The sequence below is a fragment of the Osmerus eperlanus genome, chromosome 13, assembly GCF_963692335.1.
Source record: "Osmerus eperlanus chromosome 13, fOsmEpe2.1, whole genome shotgun sequence".
Lineage (NCBI taxonomy): Eukaryota > Metazoa > Chordata > Actinopteri > Osmeriformes > Osmeridae > Osmerus > Osmerus eperlanus.
The window spans coordinates 17,149,546-17,169,985 of record NC_085030.1 but is presented as its reverse complement, the minus strand read 5'-3'; the positions used below and the strand labels follow the sequence as shown (position 1 = coordinate 17,169,985).

Sequence of the window (20,440 nt, the reverse complement as noted above, 5' to 3'; positions counted from 1 at the left end):
GTGGAGCTTTATTCAGACAGGTGACTGACCGTGAAACTGTCCGAGTCCACCAGCGATGAAGCTGACACACACGTGAAGCCATGGCCTCCTTTTTCAGAACCACCTCCACAACCCGAACCATCTGACGAGGTCCAACAGTCAACCTCGGCTCTCAGACCATGGAGGACTCTAGAGAAAGCTTGTTCAGGGGAATGTGGAAGAAAGCGTTGAGTTCCCAGATGTCCTCCTTCATCCCTGCTGTGTTGTCAGACGTGTGGAACCCCAAACCCAGCCCTGGCCGTCTCGACGCCTCCCTCTCCTCCCTCCACACCCTGGAACACCAGGCCCTCTACGCAGAGCTGGGGCCCAGCACACGGCCCCCGACCCTCACCCTCGCCGGCCACACCTTCACCTTCCGGGAGGGCCGGTGGCAACTCCTAAACAGAGGCCAGGAAGTGAGCCCCAAGGCTGAGGAGAGTGGCAGGGTCGCCCGCCTCAAGAAGAGAAACCAGGAGCTCAGGGAGGAGACGAACGCACTGATGCTCCGCGTGGAGGTCCTGATGGACATGGTGACAGAGGCTACGGCCCAGCTACGAGAGCTGGCCCCTGGGAAGGAACGACCACCACAGCCTCACCCTCCGCCCCTGGATGAATGAAAGAGCCCCAAGCAGAGGGCTTCTCCTAGACGGGTGAAGTTTTGGGTATTGACGACTGACAATGTCAGTGTGTGAGTCTTAGGTGGGATGAATAAATATGATGAGAAGATGGGTGTTTGTTTCAGTGGACTGATTTCACATACTGGGAAGTAGCTCATTTTAACTTGAGGCGTGTGTGTGAGAGTGTGTTAGTCACTGCCAGGGTGTATGAAGTGTGGAGTCCACATGTGTTCTCCAGAACTGATGCCACATTAGTTTTTTTTAAATTTTTTTCAGAACTGTGGGGTAAAAGGATTTCTGCAGCCAGGTACTTCCTGTCGTAAACTTTACCACACCAAGTGGTCCGCATCTGGCTGGTACACACACACACTCTCTCTCACACACACACACACACTTTTACAGTCCCATATCTTACATTGAATTTGAGAATGAACATTTCCCCTGTTTGCAGTGGACTGCTCGCTAAATGCATTTCTACATCCAGAAGCATTTTTACAGTTCTCTCTCACAAAAAAACAAAACAAGTTTAGATTCACTCTGGAGGTCCTTCAAGCATCTTAAATCTGGAATGCAGTTTCTTAAATGAGACTTTGTAGGAATGGGAGGAATGCGTTAGTTAAACTGTCTCAGGTTACTAATCTGGAGGTGGCTTATCAAATCTCACCCAGAGTTTGAGACTGTCTGTGGCATGCAGGGTAAATAACAACCCTGGAGATTGGAGCAGTTCTGATAAGCCTTCAAAAGCATCCCGATGTTCTGAAGTGGTCTCATCTGCAGTGGTCTCATCTGCAGTCTGCTTGGGCACAGGACGGTTGAAAACCGTTTCAAGTCATGAGTTTGATCTTTCATGCTGCCACTGATGCCGCTATGGAGAGAACATTTTCAACATGCGCTACAAGCAATGTCTTTTCCCTGTTCTCTGTGACTTTTGTACTGTTGTTAAGATTTGATAATTTCATCTGCATAATGTTTTGACTGAGGATAGTAAAAAGGCCAAGCAGGAGAGGATAAGAGGAAGGAAGCCATTTTGGAAATAATGGGACTTGGCACACCAGCACATTCACCACTCTGTCTGCCTCTCTCTCTTTCTCCCTTTCGCTCTCATTCTTTGTCTGTCTCTCTGTCTCTCTCTCTCTGTCCGTGTCTCTGTCTCTCATTTCTGTGTTTGAGCATGCAGGGCTCCCAGGGTTAATTGCAGCTTCCTGTAATTGTGAAACCTCACGCACATCTCCCTGTCCTGCTGTCTTTATCTCTGGTCTGCAGCCAGACGCTCAGACACGACCTCGTGTTCGTCAGCCTAACGAACTTCCCTTCTGTCACCAGCTCTCCCCACACTCCTGCAATCACCTCAGACCTCAGTCTCATCACCTTCAAGCCGCTCAGCGCCCACTCACCACAAAACCGCTTAAATTGGTCGGTATCTTTAACCGTATTATCAACACACTCCCTCCCCTTCTACGCAAGCTCCTCTGTCCTCTTCCAGAGTGAAATCAGATGGATGGTGTCCCCGGGGCTGTGTTGTGGCAGGGTGGGGGGTCTGGGTGAGGGGTGAGGGCTCCAGGCTGTGAGGCGAAGCCTCCCCCTCCTGGACTTGAGCAGGTCTGGATCCCAGGCTGGCCCAGGCCCCTGGCTGCAGTCTGGATCCCAGGCTGGCCCAGGCCCCTGGCTGCAGTCTGGATCCCAGGCTGGCCCAGGCCCCTGGCTGCAGTCTGGATCCCAGGCTGGCCCAGGCCCCTGGCTGCAGTCTGGATCTCCAGAGAAACATCCCAGAGGGCGACTTCAAACACAACAGGAGACTGTCTGAGGAGGTGAGGACAAGGCTCTAATCTGAGACTGGACCAACTTTGATATATAGCACTCAAATATTTATTTATTATTTATACTCAGGCGATTACCCCTAAAGTACCTCCCCATGAGTTGTGCTGTTGTGGTGAAGCAGGAATGATTAAATCCAGTTGTGTACATGTGTCTTCACAGAGATTGAAATGTCATCTTAGGCAATTAAATCATTTCTCTATCTTCCTCCTCTCTTCCTCCCCTCTCCGTACTTGCCGTTGGTTTCAACACCAACCCCAGGTCCAGGAAGTCATGTTTCTGGCTCCAACCTCCAGATGGGATTTAGCTGCTTCCTGTGGCAGGAAACTGTTCAAGGATGCAGGGAGGGGGCGCCGTGAGGAGAGACGGAGAGGGGGCAGAAAGGTTGAGGGGGAGGATGGAGGGAGGGGCTCGGAGTGGGAGAGTAAGTCAACAAACACCTGCAGGGCCAACAAAGGCCGGGTGGACAATGTTGTACGGGTTAGTGGGTTCAGGTCTGTGTGTGTTTGGCTGTAAACGGGTCTTTGTCATCGCCTGTTGTTCTCCGTCTACCAGAGGGGACCTGGAGGTGAGGTAGAGATGTGGAGGCTGTGCCGGGACTGGTCACACACCGCTGAGTATGAGACCGAGGCAGGATATCGCTAGCTAGCTCGAGGCGTGAAGTGTTAAAAGAGAAGGGTCGGTCGAACCAAGCTGAATGAATCCACAACAAACAAACAGAACGTCAGACAGAGTCAACTGTGTTTTGAAGGTACATTATTTGTGACGTTATGTTCAACGTCCCATTAATTTAGTTTACATTTTGTCATTTAGCAGACGCTCTTATCCAGAGCGACTTACAGTAAGTACAGGGACATTCTAAGTAAGGTGAAGTGCCTTGCCCAAGGACACAATGTCATTTTGCACAGCCAGAAATCGAATCAGCAACCTTCTGATTAATAGCCCCATTCCCTAACCGCTCAGCCATCTGACCCCTTTTTGAGGGTTGCATGTCAAATCAGGTTGTTTGTTCACTGTATGGTGGTCAGTCAGGGTTGGTTAGATGTCTTGGCACTGTCACAAACTCTAATGTGGGGCACCAGGAAAACATTTTGTGAACAAATGAATGTCAGGCTGTATAACGTACAGCTACAGTTTGTGTGTGTGAATGGCTGTTGGTCATTCTACTTTGGGCCCCGTTACTCACTGATTAAGTGGGTCAGTGGTCCACTCACATCCTGCCCTTACACGTCTTCACACACACACACACACACACACACACACACACACACACACACACACACACACACACACACACACACACACACACACACACACACACACACACACCTTGTTAAATCCCACTAACCCGCCACACACAAACTCTTTGTTTATGTGAAGGCATTGAGTGAGTCTAAGAGCTTGTGAAGACTGGCTGGCTGTGTGGAGGTGTTTAAAGGGGCTGTCTCTTGTCATCACAGGGCAGACTGGGCAGCAGAGCCGGCTGCTGACGACTGGCCTCATCCCCTCTGGAGGACACAGGAGAGGACGATGAGGCTCGTCCCCTCTGGAGGACACAGGAGAGGACGATGAGGCTCGTCCCCTCTGGAGGACACAGGAGAGGACGATGAGGCTCGTCCCCTCTGGAGGACACAGGAGAGGACGATGAGGCTCGTCCCCTCTGGAGGACACAGGAGAGGACGATGAGGCTCGTCCCCTCTGGAGGACACAGGAGAGGACGATGAGGCTCGTCCCCTCTGGAGGACACAGTAGAGGCCGATGAGGCTCGTCCCCTCTGGAGGACACAGGAGAGGACGATGAGGCTCGTCCCCTCTGGAGGACACAGGAGAGGACGATGAGGCTCGTCCCCTCTGGAGGACACAGGAGAGGCCGATGAGGCTCGTCCCCTCTGGAGGACACAGGAGAGGCCGATGAGGCTCGTCCCCTCTGGAGGACACAGGAGAGGCCGATGAGGCTCGTCCCCTCTGGAGGACACAGGAGAGGACGATGAGGCTCGTCCCCTCTGGAGGACACAGGAGAGGACGATGAGGCTCGTCCCCTCTGGAGGACACAGGAGAGGACGATGAGGCTCGTCCCCTCTGGAGGACACAGGAGAGGCCGATGAGGCTCGTCCCCTCTGGAGGACACAGGAGAGGACGATGAGGCTCGTCCCCTCTGGAGGACACAGGAGAGGACGATGAGGCTCGTCCCCTCTGGAGGACACAGGAGAGGCCGATGAGGCTCGTCCCCTCTGGAGGACACAGGAGAGGCCGATGAGGCTCGTCCCCTCTGGAGGACACAGGAGAGGCCGATGAGGCTCGTCCCCTCTGGAGGACACAGGAGAGGATGATGAGGCTCGTCCCCTCTGGAGGACACAGGAGAGGCCGATGAGGCTCGTCCCCTCTGACTCTGAGGGAAGATCTTCAGCAGGTTCACCCTCCAACTGGGACTAACGGTAGCTCGACTGTCAAATGATAGCAGTTATACTCTGTGGAAAAACATAGTCACTGAATACATTTTAACATTTGTATTAGATTAGCACATGCTTTTCCCCAAAGTGACATAGTATAAAAAATAGTCGCTCTGATGTTAATGATGTGTTTGGTGTGATAATAGGTAGAAGAGAGGTTTTAGAAGTTTGGTTGTTGCTCTGCACTGTCAGATGAGAAGTTGTTTGGTTGTGTGATGGAGGCTCCTGTAAAGACCAGACAGTGAGGGCTTGGAGGTTGTCTCTCATTGGCCAGTTTCCTTAACACATCCTTTATCTGTGAGGAAAACAACAGCAAGAGAGCCAGGTCTCAGAAATAGCTGCTTTCTCCTCTGGGCTGGTTTAGCCTCCTGCGGCTCGGTCAACTCACTTTCCTGTTTTGCAGCTTATTGTTTTCAAAGCACAATGATGTTTAGATACTCAAAACCCCTTCCCACAGTGGACAGTGAATTCAGAATGAGATAGGTTGATGTGTTTTGACTGTGTGTGCTTTTAAAGAGGCATGGGGTTTCCAGTGTGTTTTTTTTTGTGAGAAAAAGGTAGATGTAACACATCAGAGGCAGGATTTGGTTTCAGCGGGACACACACACACACACACAGAAATGTGGTGACCAGACTTGCAGGCTCAGAGGAAGCCTCACCCACAAAAATGGCATTTCAGATGCCAGCCAGCTCAGACAGAAAAGCAGGAGAGGGAGGGAGGGAGGGAGGGAGGGAAGGAGGGAAGGAGGGAAGGAGGGAAGGAGGGAGGGAGGGAGGGAGGGAGGGAGGGAAGGAGGGAGGGAAGGAAGGAAGGAAGGAAGGAGGGAAGGAGGGAGGGAGGGACGCGTGTTCAGGAAGATGTTAAAGTTATGATCATGTTTCTGTTTGTGTGTGTATATGTGTTTGTGTGTGTATATGTGTTTGTGTAGGTTAACAGAGTCCTTCCTTTGTGCCCCTGTCCCTCCATGACATTGAGCTGATTTGGAGTCAGGGGTCAGGGGTCGTAGCTGAGTGTAGGGGCCGAGCACTCCAGGGGTGCAGTTACTGAAATGAAAGCAACACTAAACAGTGAGTTTGTCCTGCATGCAGAGCCCAGCGTTCACCCTCCTCCTGCTCCCCTAACGGCCCGCAGAGCAGGGCTCAGGGTGCTGAACACGACCCCGTGTTTGTTTAGGAGATAGAGCCTAATCGTATTGGCTGACCCTTCCTCTCTGGCTGACTAACAGAGACGGCCTCTCAGAGGGGAGTTTCACTCTTAAGCAGGTCCGCTTCACGGAGTCTCCGCTAACAGCAGCGGACTGCAGGTCGTCTTATCTCCACTGTCATCTTCCCCAGAGTTATCACCCTGTCCCGCGTCGTTGCTCTGAGAGAGGATCCGATTGGCTCTCGTGTTGATGGTTCTCTCTGTTTCAGGACCCCCCGAGCCGGGAAGGGAAGCGATCTGCTTGAAGCTCCGCAGAGCTTTTCTTTCTCAGATGTCTGTCCTGGTCCTCTTAGAGTGTGGAGAAAATAAGAATTAGACACACATAAAGCGTGGAAATCCAGTGTGTGAAATTGAATCTCAATGTATATATGTGTTAATCAGGCAAGCATGTGAAATAACATGTAAGATCCATAGAATGGAATCCTGTTTCACAGCAAAAACATTTGATAAGTATAGCATTTAGACCCATACATGTGATGTTTTTGGATGTTTTTTCATATTCTTGGATTGGAGCCACACTGACAAGAAACCACAGTACTTTATTTTTAGAATAAATCCTTGAAAAGAGGCGACTTGGAACTTTTCAGCATGTCCTTGACTGTACAGTGCATGAAGTAAAAACACAGCTAATTCTACATGTGTTATTACAGAAGTGTGGAAAAGAGGAACATAAATAATTCTTTCCCCCGAAAGGAGCATTTGACAAAGCTTAAAGACTTAAGACAGACCAGTTTAGAGTTGCCCACAGGCTTATCAGTTATCTATGTTTAGGATTTCTGTCACGAGTGCAGACCATACGTCATGAAGCTCTGAACTAACAACAGGTCTGGCTAGACCTCTTGGGCCCACAAGAGCTCTACTTCAAACCCTCACACCCCTTTAGAGGAACCTAAACAGCCATAGTGCAGGTCCTGATGAGTTAATGAAGGAAAGCAAATTGTGTGGCGGCTGAGGGCAGAGGATGACTCAGGAAGGGCAGGATCGCGTTTCTCTAAAAGCACTCCTGTGTTGTCCTAACTCCTGATTTCCTGAGGGTCCACATCTCTCTGTTCTGTGGGGGTTTGCAGAAAGAATCTGCATAGGCCCCGCCCCCCTGCCTCTGATTGGCTCAGTCACTCCCAGCATGTGTCCTCACAGAGCAGGACTTCTTCACTTGACTGTGGACTTTGCTGTGAGCAGGATCTGGGATCTGGAGGCTGAAACAGCAGTGGGGAGTGAGGTAGAGAGAAAGACGCTTTAGCTGTTTGTTCTGGATGGACTATTCTGTCATTATCTTCTGACTCAGCTGTGGTGGAGGAGGTTGTTATAGAAAAGCTCTTTATTCAACATCATTCTGGTTTAAGAGTTGTTCAAATAGAACAGATTGTTTTGTTGATCATTTTTTTCACGTTATTTTTTAGTGACAGAGCTTTTTGTCTGAGGCGATATAGTTAACCATTGAGCTTTTTTTCTCTTTACTATAAGGGTTTTGTTTTTACTGAAACAACATGTAAATGTTCTGTGAGAAAAATAAGATATCTGGTGCTAGTTAATGCTTAGCAGATTTTTGGGCTGATTGAGACATATTTATAGAGTTAATAAATTAGAGCTGCTTCATCTCACATTCAGAACTGGTTAAAATTAAACATTTACAGACAGATATTATGTCCATTTAGGACCTAGTCTGATCAGAGAAACCGTAAACAGTCATGCTACTGCCCCTGCTGCTGGTTCTGAGCCTCGGTCCTGAGGCGCAGTGCTCGGACCCTGGCCCCCTGACCATCCTGTACCGGGTGTGGGAGGAGCAGGCTGCTGGGACGAGGGTAGGCCGGCTTGTGGACGACCTGCGTCAGAGAGGAGAGACGGGGCCTCTGGAGGGTTTCCAGGTGGCCGAGTACGGCCAGGCCTTGCCCTTTTCCATCGCGTCACGAGACGGAACCGTGTCCACCCTCAACCCTCTGGACCGGGAAGAGCTGTGCCGAGGGGCGGACCTGTGTGAGCTGGCCTTCAGCGTGCTCTACAGGAAGGGAGGCTCCTTTCACTTCCTGAGGGTGAGGGTGGAGGTGATGGACCTAAACGACCACAGCCCCACCTTCCCCAGCCGGAATCAGGACGTGGAGATCTCTGAGACGGCCTCGCTGAGGATGCGGATCCCCCTGGACCGCGCGGTCGACCCCGATGCCGGCCCCAACGGCCTGCAGACCTACTCGCTGGCCATCAACCAGCACTTTGCCCTGGATGTGAGCACGGCGCCGGGTGGGAGCAAGCGGGCAGAGCTGGTGGTGATCAAGGAGCTGGACCGGGAAGTCCAGCCCTCCTTCGAGCTGACTCTCACAGCCTGGGACAAGGGGAATCCGCCACGCTCTGGCAGCACTCTGGTCCGTGTCAACATCTTGGACTCCAACGACAACAGCCCCACGTTTGAGGACAGCACCCCGACCGTGGAGCTGGCGGAGGATACTGCCCGGGGCACCGTGGTCATCAACCTGAAGGCCTCTGACCCGGACCAGGGAGCCAATGGGGAGGTGGAGTACTCCCTGAGTAAACACGCTCCTCCGGATGTGCAGAGGCTGTTCGGGGTGCACCCCCAGACGGGTGCGGTGACCCTCCAGGGCCCCCTGGACTATGAGGCCAAGCACTCCTACGAGGTGGACCTCCAGGCCCGTGACCTTGGCCCCAACGCCATCCCTTCCCACTGCAAACTCCACGTCAAGCTGCGAGACGTCAATGACAACGCCCCGAGGATCCACGTCACCTGGACGCAGCCCGACTCCCCGGTGGCCACAGTGTCAGAGAGCGCGCCCGAGGACACCTTCCTGGCACTGGTGATGGTTTCGGACGCCGATTCAGGTGACAACGGAAAGGTGCGTGCCAAGATCCAGCCCGGTTCCGGTCCATTCCGCCTCAAGAAGAGCCACGGTTACTACACCATCGTGACCAACGGCACCCTGGACCGGGAGTCGGTGACGGAGTACAACGTCACCCTGATCGCCCAGGACCACGGAGACCCCCCTCTCTCCTGCGTCCGACACCTGGCCGTGCACGTGCTGGATGAGAACGACAATGCGCCCGTGTTCTCCAGGTCGCAGTACCGCTCCTCCTTCCAGGAGAACAACGCCCCTGGCCTGCCCGTGCTCAAGGTGGAAGCTTGCGACGTGGACCTGGAACTGAGCGGGAGGGTGTCCTACTCCATCCAGGAGTCCAACGAACTAGGGACGCCAACAGCCTCTTTCTCTATTCACCCCACCAGTGGAATCGTCAGTGTCCAACAGTCCCTGGATTACGAGCTTTCCCGTTCCTATTCCTTTGTTGTGAAGGCCGTAGACCAGGGACATCCCCCTCTTAGCAGCTCGGCCACGGTTCTGATCGACATCCAGGATCTCAACGACAACCCTCCCGTCATCAGTGAGCCGGCGCTAAAGAGGGGCGTCTGCTCTGTCAGTGTCCCTGTCAACGCCGACAAGGGGGAGATCGTCACTGAACTGGGAACCAGTCTGGAGGAGGGTTCTACGGATTCTCCGTTTGGCCACTCGGCCACAGATGGACTTAAAGGATTCCTGGCCACCACCATAAAAGCCAGTGACCCCGACTCTGGACTGAACGGGAAACTCACCTACCTGATCACAGATGGGAACCCGACCGGCCTGTTCAGGCTGGACGACAGCACGGGACAGCTGTACGTCAACACCTCCAATGCCACGGAGCTGATCGGCAAGACCTTCAAGGTGGAGATCTCGGTGTCCGACATGGGCACTCCCAGCCTGGCCACCAGTGCGAGGCTGGAGGTCACCTTCATCAACCTCAAGGACCATCTCAAGAACTCGTCTCCCGGCAACCGCGGCCAGCTCAGCTTCACCATGATGCTGGCCATCTGTCTAGGTGCCACCTGCCTCCTGCTGCTCCTGGCCGTAGCTCTGGTAACCACCTTCTGCCGCCCGGAGAAACGAGAGAACCGGGCGTACAACTGCCGACAGGCCGAGTCCACCTACACCCGCCACCCTCGCCGACCTCAGAAGCACATCCTGAAGGCCGACATCCAGCTGGTACCGGCCCTAAGGGGGAGAAGAGAGGAACCTTCGGATGAGGAGGGTGGGGCCCAGGCGCTCCCCCCAGTGGTGTCTGGAGACCAGCCCACCGAGAGGCAGCTCTCCCGGGCCTCGTCCCCCCCGACGCCCCTAGCCCACCCGGACGGAGGGGCGACGCTCCCCATCTCCCACTCCAGGACGCTACGCAAACCCGGGAGCTTCGACCTGGACGGCTCTCTCCCCCGGACCCCGGCCACGCCCTACCGGACCCTGCGGACGGCCAGGAACCCCTCGTCGTCGTCTTCCATGTCTCACACCGGCACCCTGAAGAGGAGGGGCCCCTGCGAGGCCCAGGGCAGGGCTGGAGGGGAGGAGGGGGAGCCTGCGACCCAGGCCACGCTCAGGAGGCCGAGGAACGGGGAGGGCCGAGGGAGGAGCGAGGCGACGGACCACCGGCAGATACTGAGCAACCTGGTCCGCCTGTCCATGGCTGCCTTGGGAGAAAACGGCATTGAGCTTTCTTCTGCTTCCCCTGAAGTACAGGTATGACACAATCGTGATTTGGAGAGAAATGTCAATGAAATTCAGTGTATCCAATGTGCTAAATGTTCTATTTAATCATTTTTTGAAAATAACTTTCAAATTAATTCATTTATTATGAATAATCTCGAGGAGAGCGTAATTTCCATAACCGGTGAAATTTCACTCTTTCTAGACTTTCCTTTCTCTTTCCTATGCCCTCATGTGTTTTTACTTAAACACAAACGTTTACCTCCAGGTATGTTGATGTAAATCTAAAATGAAGTTCCCGAAAGCAGATCTTTACCACCTAGTTTTCCCTGAAGGCTTATCTGTTATTCTGGCCTGGTGTTTAACTTCCATAGTTACCCTGGAGGGACAGCTGACATCCAATGCCCGAGCCTGGAGTTGATTCAGGTGCTCATGTGTCAGAAGCTGTAATCCTGCTCCCAGCCCCCCGAGAAATCACACGGGTCCTTTTCTCTCTATATCACATAACAGATTCATGTAGAATGAGGGAAGACGCAGAGCCCTCAGATTCTCCGAGGGGGTAACCCCAGCCAGGGGAAGCTGTGATGTGTCTGTAGGGTGATATGTCTGTAGTGTAAAGCAACACTGTTCTGACACGTATGGACTGTGGCCGCTGTTCCTGAGCTCACTGTGGGTAAAAGAAAACAGCAACTGTGCATCTCTGGTTTTGCATGTCTGAAAGTGCTGCGCTGGTCGACACCCTCCGAACAAAGACCCTGGAACGGTCTGAAGGCCTCACATGAATCCCTCTAAGAGCAGGAAGAGACCGAGTCTTAACCCAGCTAACCCCCCCCTCCCTCCCCCACACTCACCCCCCCCTCCCTCCCTCCCTCCCTCCCTCACACTCACCCCTCCCTCCCTCCCTCACACTCACCCCTACCCCCCTCCCTCCCCCACACTCACCCCCCCCCTCCCTCCCCCACACTCACCCCTCCCTCACACTCACCCCTCCCTCCCTCCCTCACACCCCTCCCTCACACTCACCCCTCCCCCCCTCCCTCCCCCACACTCACCCCCCCCTCCCCCCCTCCCCCCCTCCCTCCCCCACACTCACCCCTCCCTCACACTCACCCCTCCCTCCCTCACACTCACCCCTCCCTCCCTCACACCCCTCCCTCCCCCACACTCACCCCTCCCTCCCTCCCTCACACTCACCCCTCCCCCCCTCCCTCCCCCCCTCCCTCCCCCACACCCCCCCCTCCCTCCCCCACACTCACCCCCCCCCTCCCTCCCCCACACTCACCCCCCCCTCCCCCCCTCCCCCCCTCCCTCCCCCACACTCACCCCTCCCTCACACTCACCCCTCCCTCCCTCCCTCACACTCACCCCTCCCTCCCTCACACCCCTCCCCCACACTCACCCCTCCCTCCCCCACACTCACCCCTCCCTCCCTCACACCCCCCCCTCCCTCCCCCACACTCACCCCTCCCCCACACTCACCCCTCCCTCCCTCACACTCACCCCTCCCTCCCCCACACCCCTCCCTCCCCCACACACCCCCCTCCCTCCCCCACACTCACCCCTCCCTCACACTCACCCCTCCCTCCCTCACACCCCTCCCTCCCCCACACTCACCCCTCCCTCCCTCCCCCACACTCACCCCCCCTCCCTCCCTCCCTCCCCCACACCCCCCCCTCCCTCCCTCACACTCACCCCTCCCTCCCTCACACTCACCCCTCCCTCCCTCACACCCCTCCCTCCCCCACTCTCACCCCCCCCTCCCTCCCCCACACTCACACCTCCCTCCCTCCCTCACACCCCTCCCTCCCCCACACCCCTCCCTCCCCCACACTCACCCCTCCCTCCCTCCCTCACACCCCTCCCTCCCCCACACCCCTCCCTCCCCCACACTCACCCCTCCCCAACACTCACCCCTCCCTCCCCCACACTCACCCCTTCTCCCTCCCCATTACTTACCCCATCTCCCTCCCCAACACCCACCCCTTGTCCCAGTTGGCACCTTGGCCCCTTAGGTGTCTCCCTAGAGGTCCTGGAGGAAGGGGCAGTCTGACTGGGGGGGTTTCCCTCTCTGCCTGTCCACATTTCAGAGGTTCATCCTGGAAGGAAGCAGGTCAGAGAAGAATAGCCCTCTGCGTAGAAGAGCCTTCCTGTCCACTCACACCGCCTCCTCACTTCCATACACACACACCCACACACTCTCTTACACACACACACACACACACACACACACACACACACACACACACACACAAACACACACACACACACTCTTTCTTACACACACACACACACACACACACACACACACACACTCTCTCTTACACACATACACACACACACACACACACATACACACACACTCTCTTACACACACTCTCTTACACACACACTCTCTCTCTCTCTCTCTCACGCACACATACACACAGGAACACACACCTCACCAAGCCAGTGTTTCCTGTCTCTGTCACAGCCAACATCCGCTCTCATAACCAGAACGTCAGCAGAAACAGCTCTGCTGCGCCGTGCCAGAGCTGAGGGTGCTGCACTGAGACAGACAGGTTGAAGAGGTTCCCATAAATCACCTCTGTTTTCTCTCCGTTGTTATGCCACTCCCATCCACTCCCTGTCTCTGCGTTTTCACGTTGTGTTTTTAATGATCACTGCTGACCTGAAGGTTTCTCACAAAGTCTCTCTAACCAGTTGTTTGTCTTGTACCCGTGATGACCACAACTCCCAGTCTTGCCCCAGGTTGTTATGGTTGGGTTCTGGTTAGCTCTGTGTCTCTGTGTCTGAGGCTAGGGACATGGTCTGCTCACAGCTGTTATTATACTGCTGTCTGGGTCTAACTTTTCTCCTCCTCCTCCTCCTCCTCCTCCAGCAGGTCTCCCAGCTCCTCTCTCTCCTTCATCAGGGGCAGCTGCAGCCAAGGCCCAACTTCCGCGGTAACAAGTACTCCCATCGAGCTGGCAGGTGAGAGTCCCTCTTCCCCCCGTCCTCCATTCTTCTCCTCCTCCTCGTCCTTCTTCTCCCTCTCCTCCCCTCTTCTTCATCTCCCCCTCTCTTCTCCTCACCCCCCTTCTTTCTTGTGGAAAAAAAGATACTGATATTTGTTTATACACAAATATCTGTACTTTCTACTTCTTACATTTCAAAGCCAAGCTCCTTACTTCAGTTTTAATCTGTATTTGGGGGCATGATCAATATTATTTATTGTTACATTTTGGAAAGTTTAAAACATATTTTACAAAACGTTTACAAAAAGTTTGGATGAAACAAAAAAAAGTTTTTGTGTTGTGAAAAAACGTTTTGGAAAAAATAAGTTGGGATAAAACAAAAAACTTTTTGTCCAAAAAAAGTTTGGGAAAAAAAGTTTTTAAAACAACTTTTGACCTTTGAAAAGTTTTGAAAGGTAGATTTTTTTTTTACAAAAAAGTACAAATCTGTATTTGGTGGCATGATCAATATTATTTCTTATCATTGCGTGCCTTTTTTCATTTCCAGGCTATCACGCACAACAAACGCAAGGTAGTATGTGAAGCTACCATGGAGCAAGGTAGAAGGCAGCAAGAAAAATATTGGCAAAAACTAAAGTTGGGATAAAACTAAAACCTTTTTTGTGTCGTGAACACAAATAAGTTTTGAAAAAAATCTCTGCTCTACTCTGCTTTACTCTGTTTTAGGCTTCTCTATTTTACCAGAGATTTTTAAACATGAGTATCTGTACTTCTACTTGAGGGAAGGATGTGTGTACTTTTGCCTCTGTGACATTGCTTGTAAAAAGGGATATTCATGACAAACTGGATTAGATTTGATCATCTCCCCCTTTGTCCTCAGTCTGGCTGTTTCAGGAAGTGTGTGTCAGACCATTGAGATGCCAGTCAGCCAGGGGCAAGTTAGAGCAGCACTCAGGCCCCACCTCAGAGCCCTGATTCACCTCTGTCCAGCAGGAACAGGCCCATCTGCACACCGCAATGTTATCACACAGATGACATAGGCTTTCGTGTCAGATGAAGAACCTTTCCTCACAGGATTCTGAACCCAGTTGACAAACGTGATGAGTCATTTCTTGCTAACTGGGTGTCTGTGTTAGGTGTAATGTCTGACTCCGTTGGTCGTCGAGTACCTGTGTGTTAGCCTGCTGGGTGTGCGCTGGTCTTTATCTCCTCCAGAGTGACTCCTTTTGTCAGAGATCAGGTGCCAGACTCTGACTCAGAGGAACGTGATGTCGCTCTTCCACCCTGGTTCCAGCTTTCATTACATTTTATCATTAAACTGTGAAAGCCCCTGGAGTATCTCTCCAGGAACCAAGATCAGAATCGCTGGAGAGGTCTTAGACTGGCTCGGTGTTGCCAAGCACTTTGAAATACCACACGGTATTACCTTTTGCAGAATGTCAGAGAGGACAGCTATTAGTGTCAGTGGCACAGACACACTGCTCTTCTCTCCTTCCTCCTCCTCTCTTTCCTCTCCTCCTTTCTCATTCGCTCTCCTCTTTTTCTCATCTCCACACAAACACCGCAAACAAAATGTGCTCCTCTCTGACTGTGACCTACATCCTCTGCCCCCCTGCAGGTCTGGTGCCCAGGACACAGACTGGCACAGCACCAAGGACAGCGGGCATGGAGAGAGCGAGGCCGGGGACATGGACTGGGACCCAGACCAAGAATCCCCCCTTGACCCCCTGCTGGGAGAGGGGCTCAACAGCCTGCTGAACACCGGTGAGGACAGACAACCTCACATGTTCGGTTGAGAGTTTACAAGGATATAATAGTCAGTATGTTTGTCTAGTACAGGCAGTCCACTCCAGAATTATTGGCACACCTTGGTAAAGATGTGTAAAAAGGGTTATACAATGTTTTTGGTCATTTTGTTCACTGTCACACTGAAAAAAGTTAGTTTTTGTTCTTTAAACATAAACACAGAAGACGAAATAACATCAGTATCCTCAGAACATCCCTCTTTCTCTGTGAGGCCGTCTCCTTCAATCATAGCATGACATTTGAAACGGGCATTCACTCAGTCTTAAAGATACACATTAAGACATACATTCACTCAGTCTTAAAGATACACATTAAGACATACATTCACTCAGTCTTAAAGATACACATTAAGACATACATTACAATACATCCCCAATACTCAGACCACCTCAGGCTTTTAATACGGTGATTTGTACAACTCTTTGATTTCTGTAACTCTGTTGATCTAGACGACTAGTCAAATTACATTTACAAAAAATAGTCTTCTTACTCTTTTTTTTTTTGCATTTTAAATTATAATGTGACACGTCTAGTTGTACTTGTGCAGGCGCCTTCTGACAGCTTTTGCTGTGTGTGTGCGTGTGCAGTGTTGCGCTTGAGTCACCTCTGCCCCGGGCCTTCGTTCCCAAGGTAACTGGGTAGTCTGGCACACGTGTGTGTGTGTGAGAAGATCACGCGTGTGTGTGAGAAGATCACGGTCTTTGAGGTTTCTTGCTTTGTGAAAGCAGCCCGTTCCCTTGGCTACACATTTTTGCCTTTACCTAGGGGACCTTCTAGAGGTTTTTATTGTTGTAATCCCATCTTAAAAGTTGTGTTTAATACACACACACACACACAGGCATATACATACACACACTCACGTTACACACACACACACCACACACACACACAGGCATATACATACACACACTCACGTTACACACACACACACACCACACACACACACAGGCATATACATACACACACTCACGTTACACACACACACACACACACCACACACAGAGGCATATACATACACACACACACACACTCACGTTACACACACACACACACACCACACACAGAGGCATATACATACACACACACACACACACACTCACGTTACACACACACACACACACCACACACAGAGGCATATACATACACACACACACTCACGTTACACACACACACCACACACACTCCTCTTCTCTCAACACTGAAGCTGTGTTTCCAGAGCTGTGAACAGATAACTCTGCCCTGATTCTCATATCATGTTTCACTTCTGTCTCTCTTCCTGCTAGACACTGTGTCAAAGTGTGTGTGTGTGTGTCATTCGGTGTGAGAAGTTTTCAACACCCCTTCGTCAGCCTCAAACCGTCTCAGTTTCACCTCTCACTGTTCTCCTCTTTGAAATCGGCGTTCTTTTGTTTGGCCTGTTTGGATTCCTGAACCATAAATCTTACAGCAGACGGGTGATAGTTAACATTTTACTGTCCAACCCTAGTTGTTGTATTATTATCCAAAAGTCTTTTTTTTCCCCAAGACGAGTTTACAGATTTTGTTTTGAGAACCCATACATAACCAGTAATGTCTGTGTCAGTGATCATGGTTGTTATAAGAAGCATGCTCTGATTTTGTGACTTGGTTGATGGAAGATCTGACACTTGGCAGCAAGCTTTTACTGTAACTACCGTACTTTATGTGGGTGTCTGGATGTGGTTCTGGTCAACCTACCGCGTAATGGGACTTCACCACATCAAACATGTTTCTAGTGTGTGTGTGTAGTTCTGTCTGTGTGTCTATGTGTCTGTGTGTGTGTGTTTAGCAGGTCTCCTCTGGTTCCAATAAGAAGTTAATTGTTTTCTGAAAGATTTAGGGTCTCCCTGTTGGTAGGCCAGGTCTAATGAAGTCTTAGACAGGGAGAGTCATGGATCAGGAGAGATGAAAAGATAGAGAGAGAGGAGGAGGAGGGGTGGAGGAGGAGGAGGGGTGGAGGAGGAGGAGGTGGGGGGGAGCAAACAGTAGAATAGTTAAAGATTCGTAAGAGATGGAGAGATAGAGGGAGAGTGTCAGAAAGAGATTGTGAGGAAATATACAGAATAGCTGCTGCAAAATAACAAGATAAGGAGCCAAGATGGAATTTTCCAACCTGATGTGTTTTAGCACAGACAGTTAGCTAGTAAAGCTAGTGAGGCCTCTCTCTTGCTGTCTACAGTAATGTGTTAGGCCAGACTACTAGCTAGTGAGGCCTGTCTGTGTCTGATGTGGGCAGGGGAGGGTTCGTTTGATCACTGACTCTTCTGACTCTGAGCCAAGCAGAGGCAGTAGAGCATGCACACCCGGGCTCCCTGCCTTCATCTCTGAGCAGCTCAGTGTGTGACTGTGAACACCAGCCCTGTCAGGTACACTCTCACCAGCCCTGTCAGGTACACTCTCACCAGCCCTGTCAGGTACACTCTCACCAGGGCCCGTCGCAGGTGACAACATGAAAGAGACTACAGAGGCAGTCCTGTTTCCTTTGATGACTCTTGTGTGGTTTGACAATTTGAGCAAAAAACAAAAAGCTAAGAAAAAACACTCTTCATTCATTCTCTTTCAAAAACCAGTGTTTCACTGACGCTTTGAACGTTCCAAACAAACACTGCTGATTATAGCCATCGCTGAAAGGATCTGGTGAGATGTGCTGCTGCTGGAGGGGTAAGTGGGGATCAGGGTAGGATGGTCTGCACACTGTAGCAGAAACACCGCAGGATAAAGACCTGTTTATCTAACAGAGAGACGTTTAACTTCTTGGGCTGTCAGTGTCACGAAGTTGTGTGTGTGTTAGTTTGTGAGTGTGTGTGAGTGTATGTGAATATGTGTGTGTGTATTTTCAAGCTTTCAGAGATCTGGTTGTGATTAGATGAAAGAGACCACAGGGAAAGCAGGGCTCGGGTCGGCTCTTTTCAGGGAACGAGCCTGATTAGATTAAACCAAGGAGAATCTAGTTAAGGTGAGAGGGGTTGAAACAAAGAGGAAGTCTTTCAATAACCTGCTACAGTTCTGCGTAAAGTCACTGTCAACAGCTGGCCTTGGCTGGGCTCACAGGACTTCATTCAATCATCAATATGAACCTTTATTAATGTCTTCCCAGGGTCATCACCCTCAGAAAACTATCCTTCATTCCATTCTGTTAGTTTCTCTCCAATCAGTCACCAGTCATCCTCTCTCTCTTTTCTTCCTGTTCTGTAAATGTCTGTAGATTTAATAAAGACAGGAATTTTAACACAATTTAAGCTGAGAGGATGTGAAACATGAAAGTCAATGTAATGGTTCAAACCTCCAAACAGAATTTTGGCTAAACGTCGCCCACAGACATTCAGACACACCCCTCTCACAAACCCATAGAGAAAGTCTGGAATGCTGAACACGGGTCATTTAGTGGGGTATGTCGGCAGTTTGAATTGTGTACGTGCTCATTTGAGACCAACAGACACAGGACAGCAGGAAATGCCTGTTCACAACAGACAGATAAATATACTCATACTGAGATTTCTTCCATCCTGCACCCCACATCCAGCAATTTTCTGAGTGAAATGTTCAGTGAGATTGGACCTCTGGCTCCATAAGCTCCTTTTTATTAAGTTTGCTTGGGTCTTGGTTGTTCTTGTTGACATGCCAGATAATCGTCCCACCCCTACCTCAGATTTCATTTGGGTTCTCGGTTTGAGGAATTCCAGTTTCGTAAGTAATAGCAGCATGAAAGAGAAACACAAGACTGTGTCCCTCACACAGCTACAGTCCTGGAGTTTTTGTTTAGTTTTGTTCTGTGGTTCTGCATTCTCCTCACTCTCTCTCTCTCTCTCTCTCTCTCTCTCTCTCTCATCTCTCTCTCTCTCTCTCTCTCTCTCTCTCTCTCTCTCTCTCTCTCTCTCTCTCTCTCTCTCTCTCTCTCTCTCTCTCTCTCTCTCTCTCTCTCTCTCTCTCTCCTTCCTCCATCAGACGATGTATTCGCTGACCTAGAAGACCCCTCGTGGATGGCCCGTCTCTCCCTCCCCCTCACAGCCGATTACCACGACAACATGTTTGTCCCCAACGGGCCACCGTCACCCGACGACCTCTGCCCCCCCGACAGCCTCGACTCCACCTTCTCCACCTTTGGCAAGACCCCCGAGCCCTCCAGCCCCCTGGGCGGGGCTCTGCTGTCGGAGGTGAGCACGCTGTTCGAGATGCTGCTGTCCCAGAAGGCCGACGCCCAGCCCTGCCCCTCTGCTGAGATGCTCTACAGACTGTCGGCCGCCTACCGCCGCTCTCTGGGGCTGGACGGGGCCTCGCCCGCCCCCAGCGGGCCCCCCGGCGGTATGAGGAACTCTGGGAACCCGGAAAAGAGGCCCTCTCTTGCTCAGTGTTGAGGCCCGTGGGTTAAAGTGCTTTTTTTGTGAGGACGTTTGGAAAGACATTCTGTGTGGATGTTTGTTTTGTTTTTGGTTCATGAGTATATTGTCTCTTTAAAATGTACTGTAGCCTATGTTTGTTTGAGAAATTACGTCAAGCATTTTTGCCTTGTTATTGAAATGGAAATTACCTCTGGCTCTCTGAGCGTCTCAGTTGGGAGTTGTCTCTCTCTCCTCTCCCGAAGCGCTCCCTGTCTGGAACAGGTCAAGGCCAACGGGAGGAGAGAGGTGTTGACCTGAGCACTGGACACACTCGAGACAGAAAGTAACACCTCAAAGCACAAGGTGTGCAGTCGTTATGTTGCAAACACTCATCTCTGTATCGTTCCTCAACTCTGAATGTGGTGTTTCTGTGGGAGTAATAACACAGTGCTGACACATCCGTGTGTGTGAGTGTCCGGGTTCGAAAGCCCCCTCGGCCAGGAGAAAGGAGGAAACGTCTTTGTGTTTCCTCAAGACTAAACACTAACAACTGTAAGGCCTGTTCCTGAGGAGGAATGTGGACATTTCTGTCACAATGGACCTCGTCTGTAGACGCTTCCGTTGTACTGGCTCTTTAAAAACATCTCCATTATCCACTCCTGTTTGTATTTACACAAGTAAATTCCTTAGCTACTGAAAAAAATTGGGAGTGAGTAAAAATGTGTT

The 20,440-nt window shown here is 51.4% G+C and overlaps 2 protein-coding genes across 2 annotated transcripts in view; both read left to right on the top strand.

Moving 5' to 3' along the window:
* The window catches only part of canx (calnexin), a 44,803-nt gene extending 33,150 nt beyond the window's left edge, over window positions 1–11,653 (top strand). The window contains exon 16 of the transcript XR_009932075.1: window positions 11,639–11,653. The gene's annotated coding sequence lies outside the window, so the exon portion shown is untranslated. The remainder of the gene's footprint in view (window positions 1–11,638) is intronic.
* On the top strand, window positions 7,269–20,243 carry pcdh12 (protocadherin 12). The gene is made up of 4 exons (XM_062477190.1): window positions 7,269–10,650; window positions 13,496–13,587; window positions 15,190–15,335; window positions 19,341–20,243. The coding sequence occupies exons 1-4, from the start codon at window positions 7,792–7,794 to the stop codon at window positions 19,748–19,750; spliced, it is 3,507 nt and encodes a 1,168-aa protein (XP_062333174.1). The 5' UTR covers window positions 7,269–7,791; the 3' UTR covers window positions 19,751–20,243.
* Window positions 20,244–20,440: the final 197 nt, after the last annotated feature.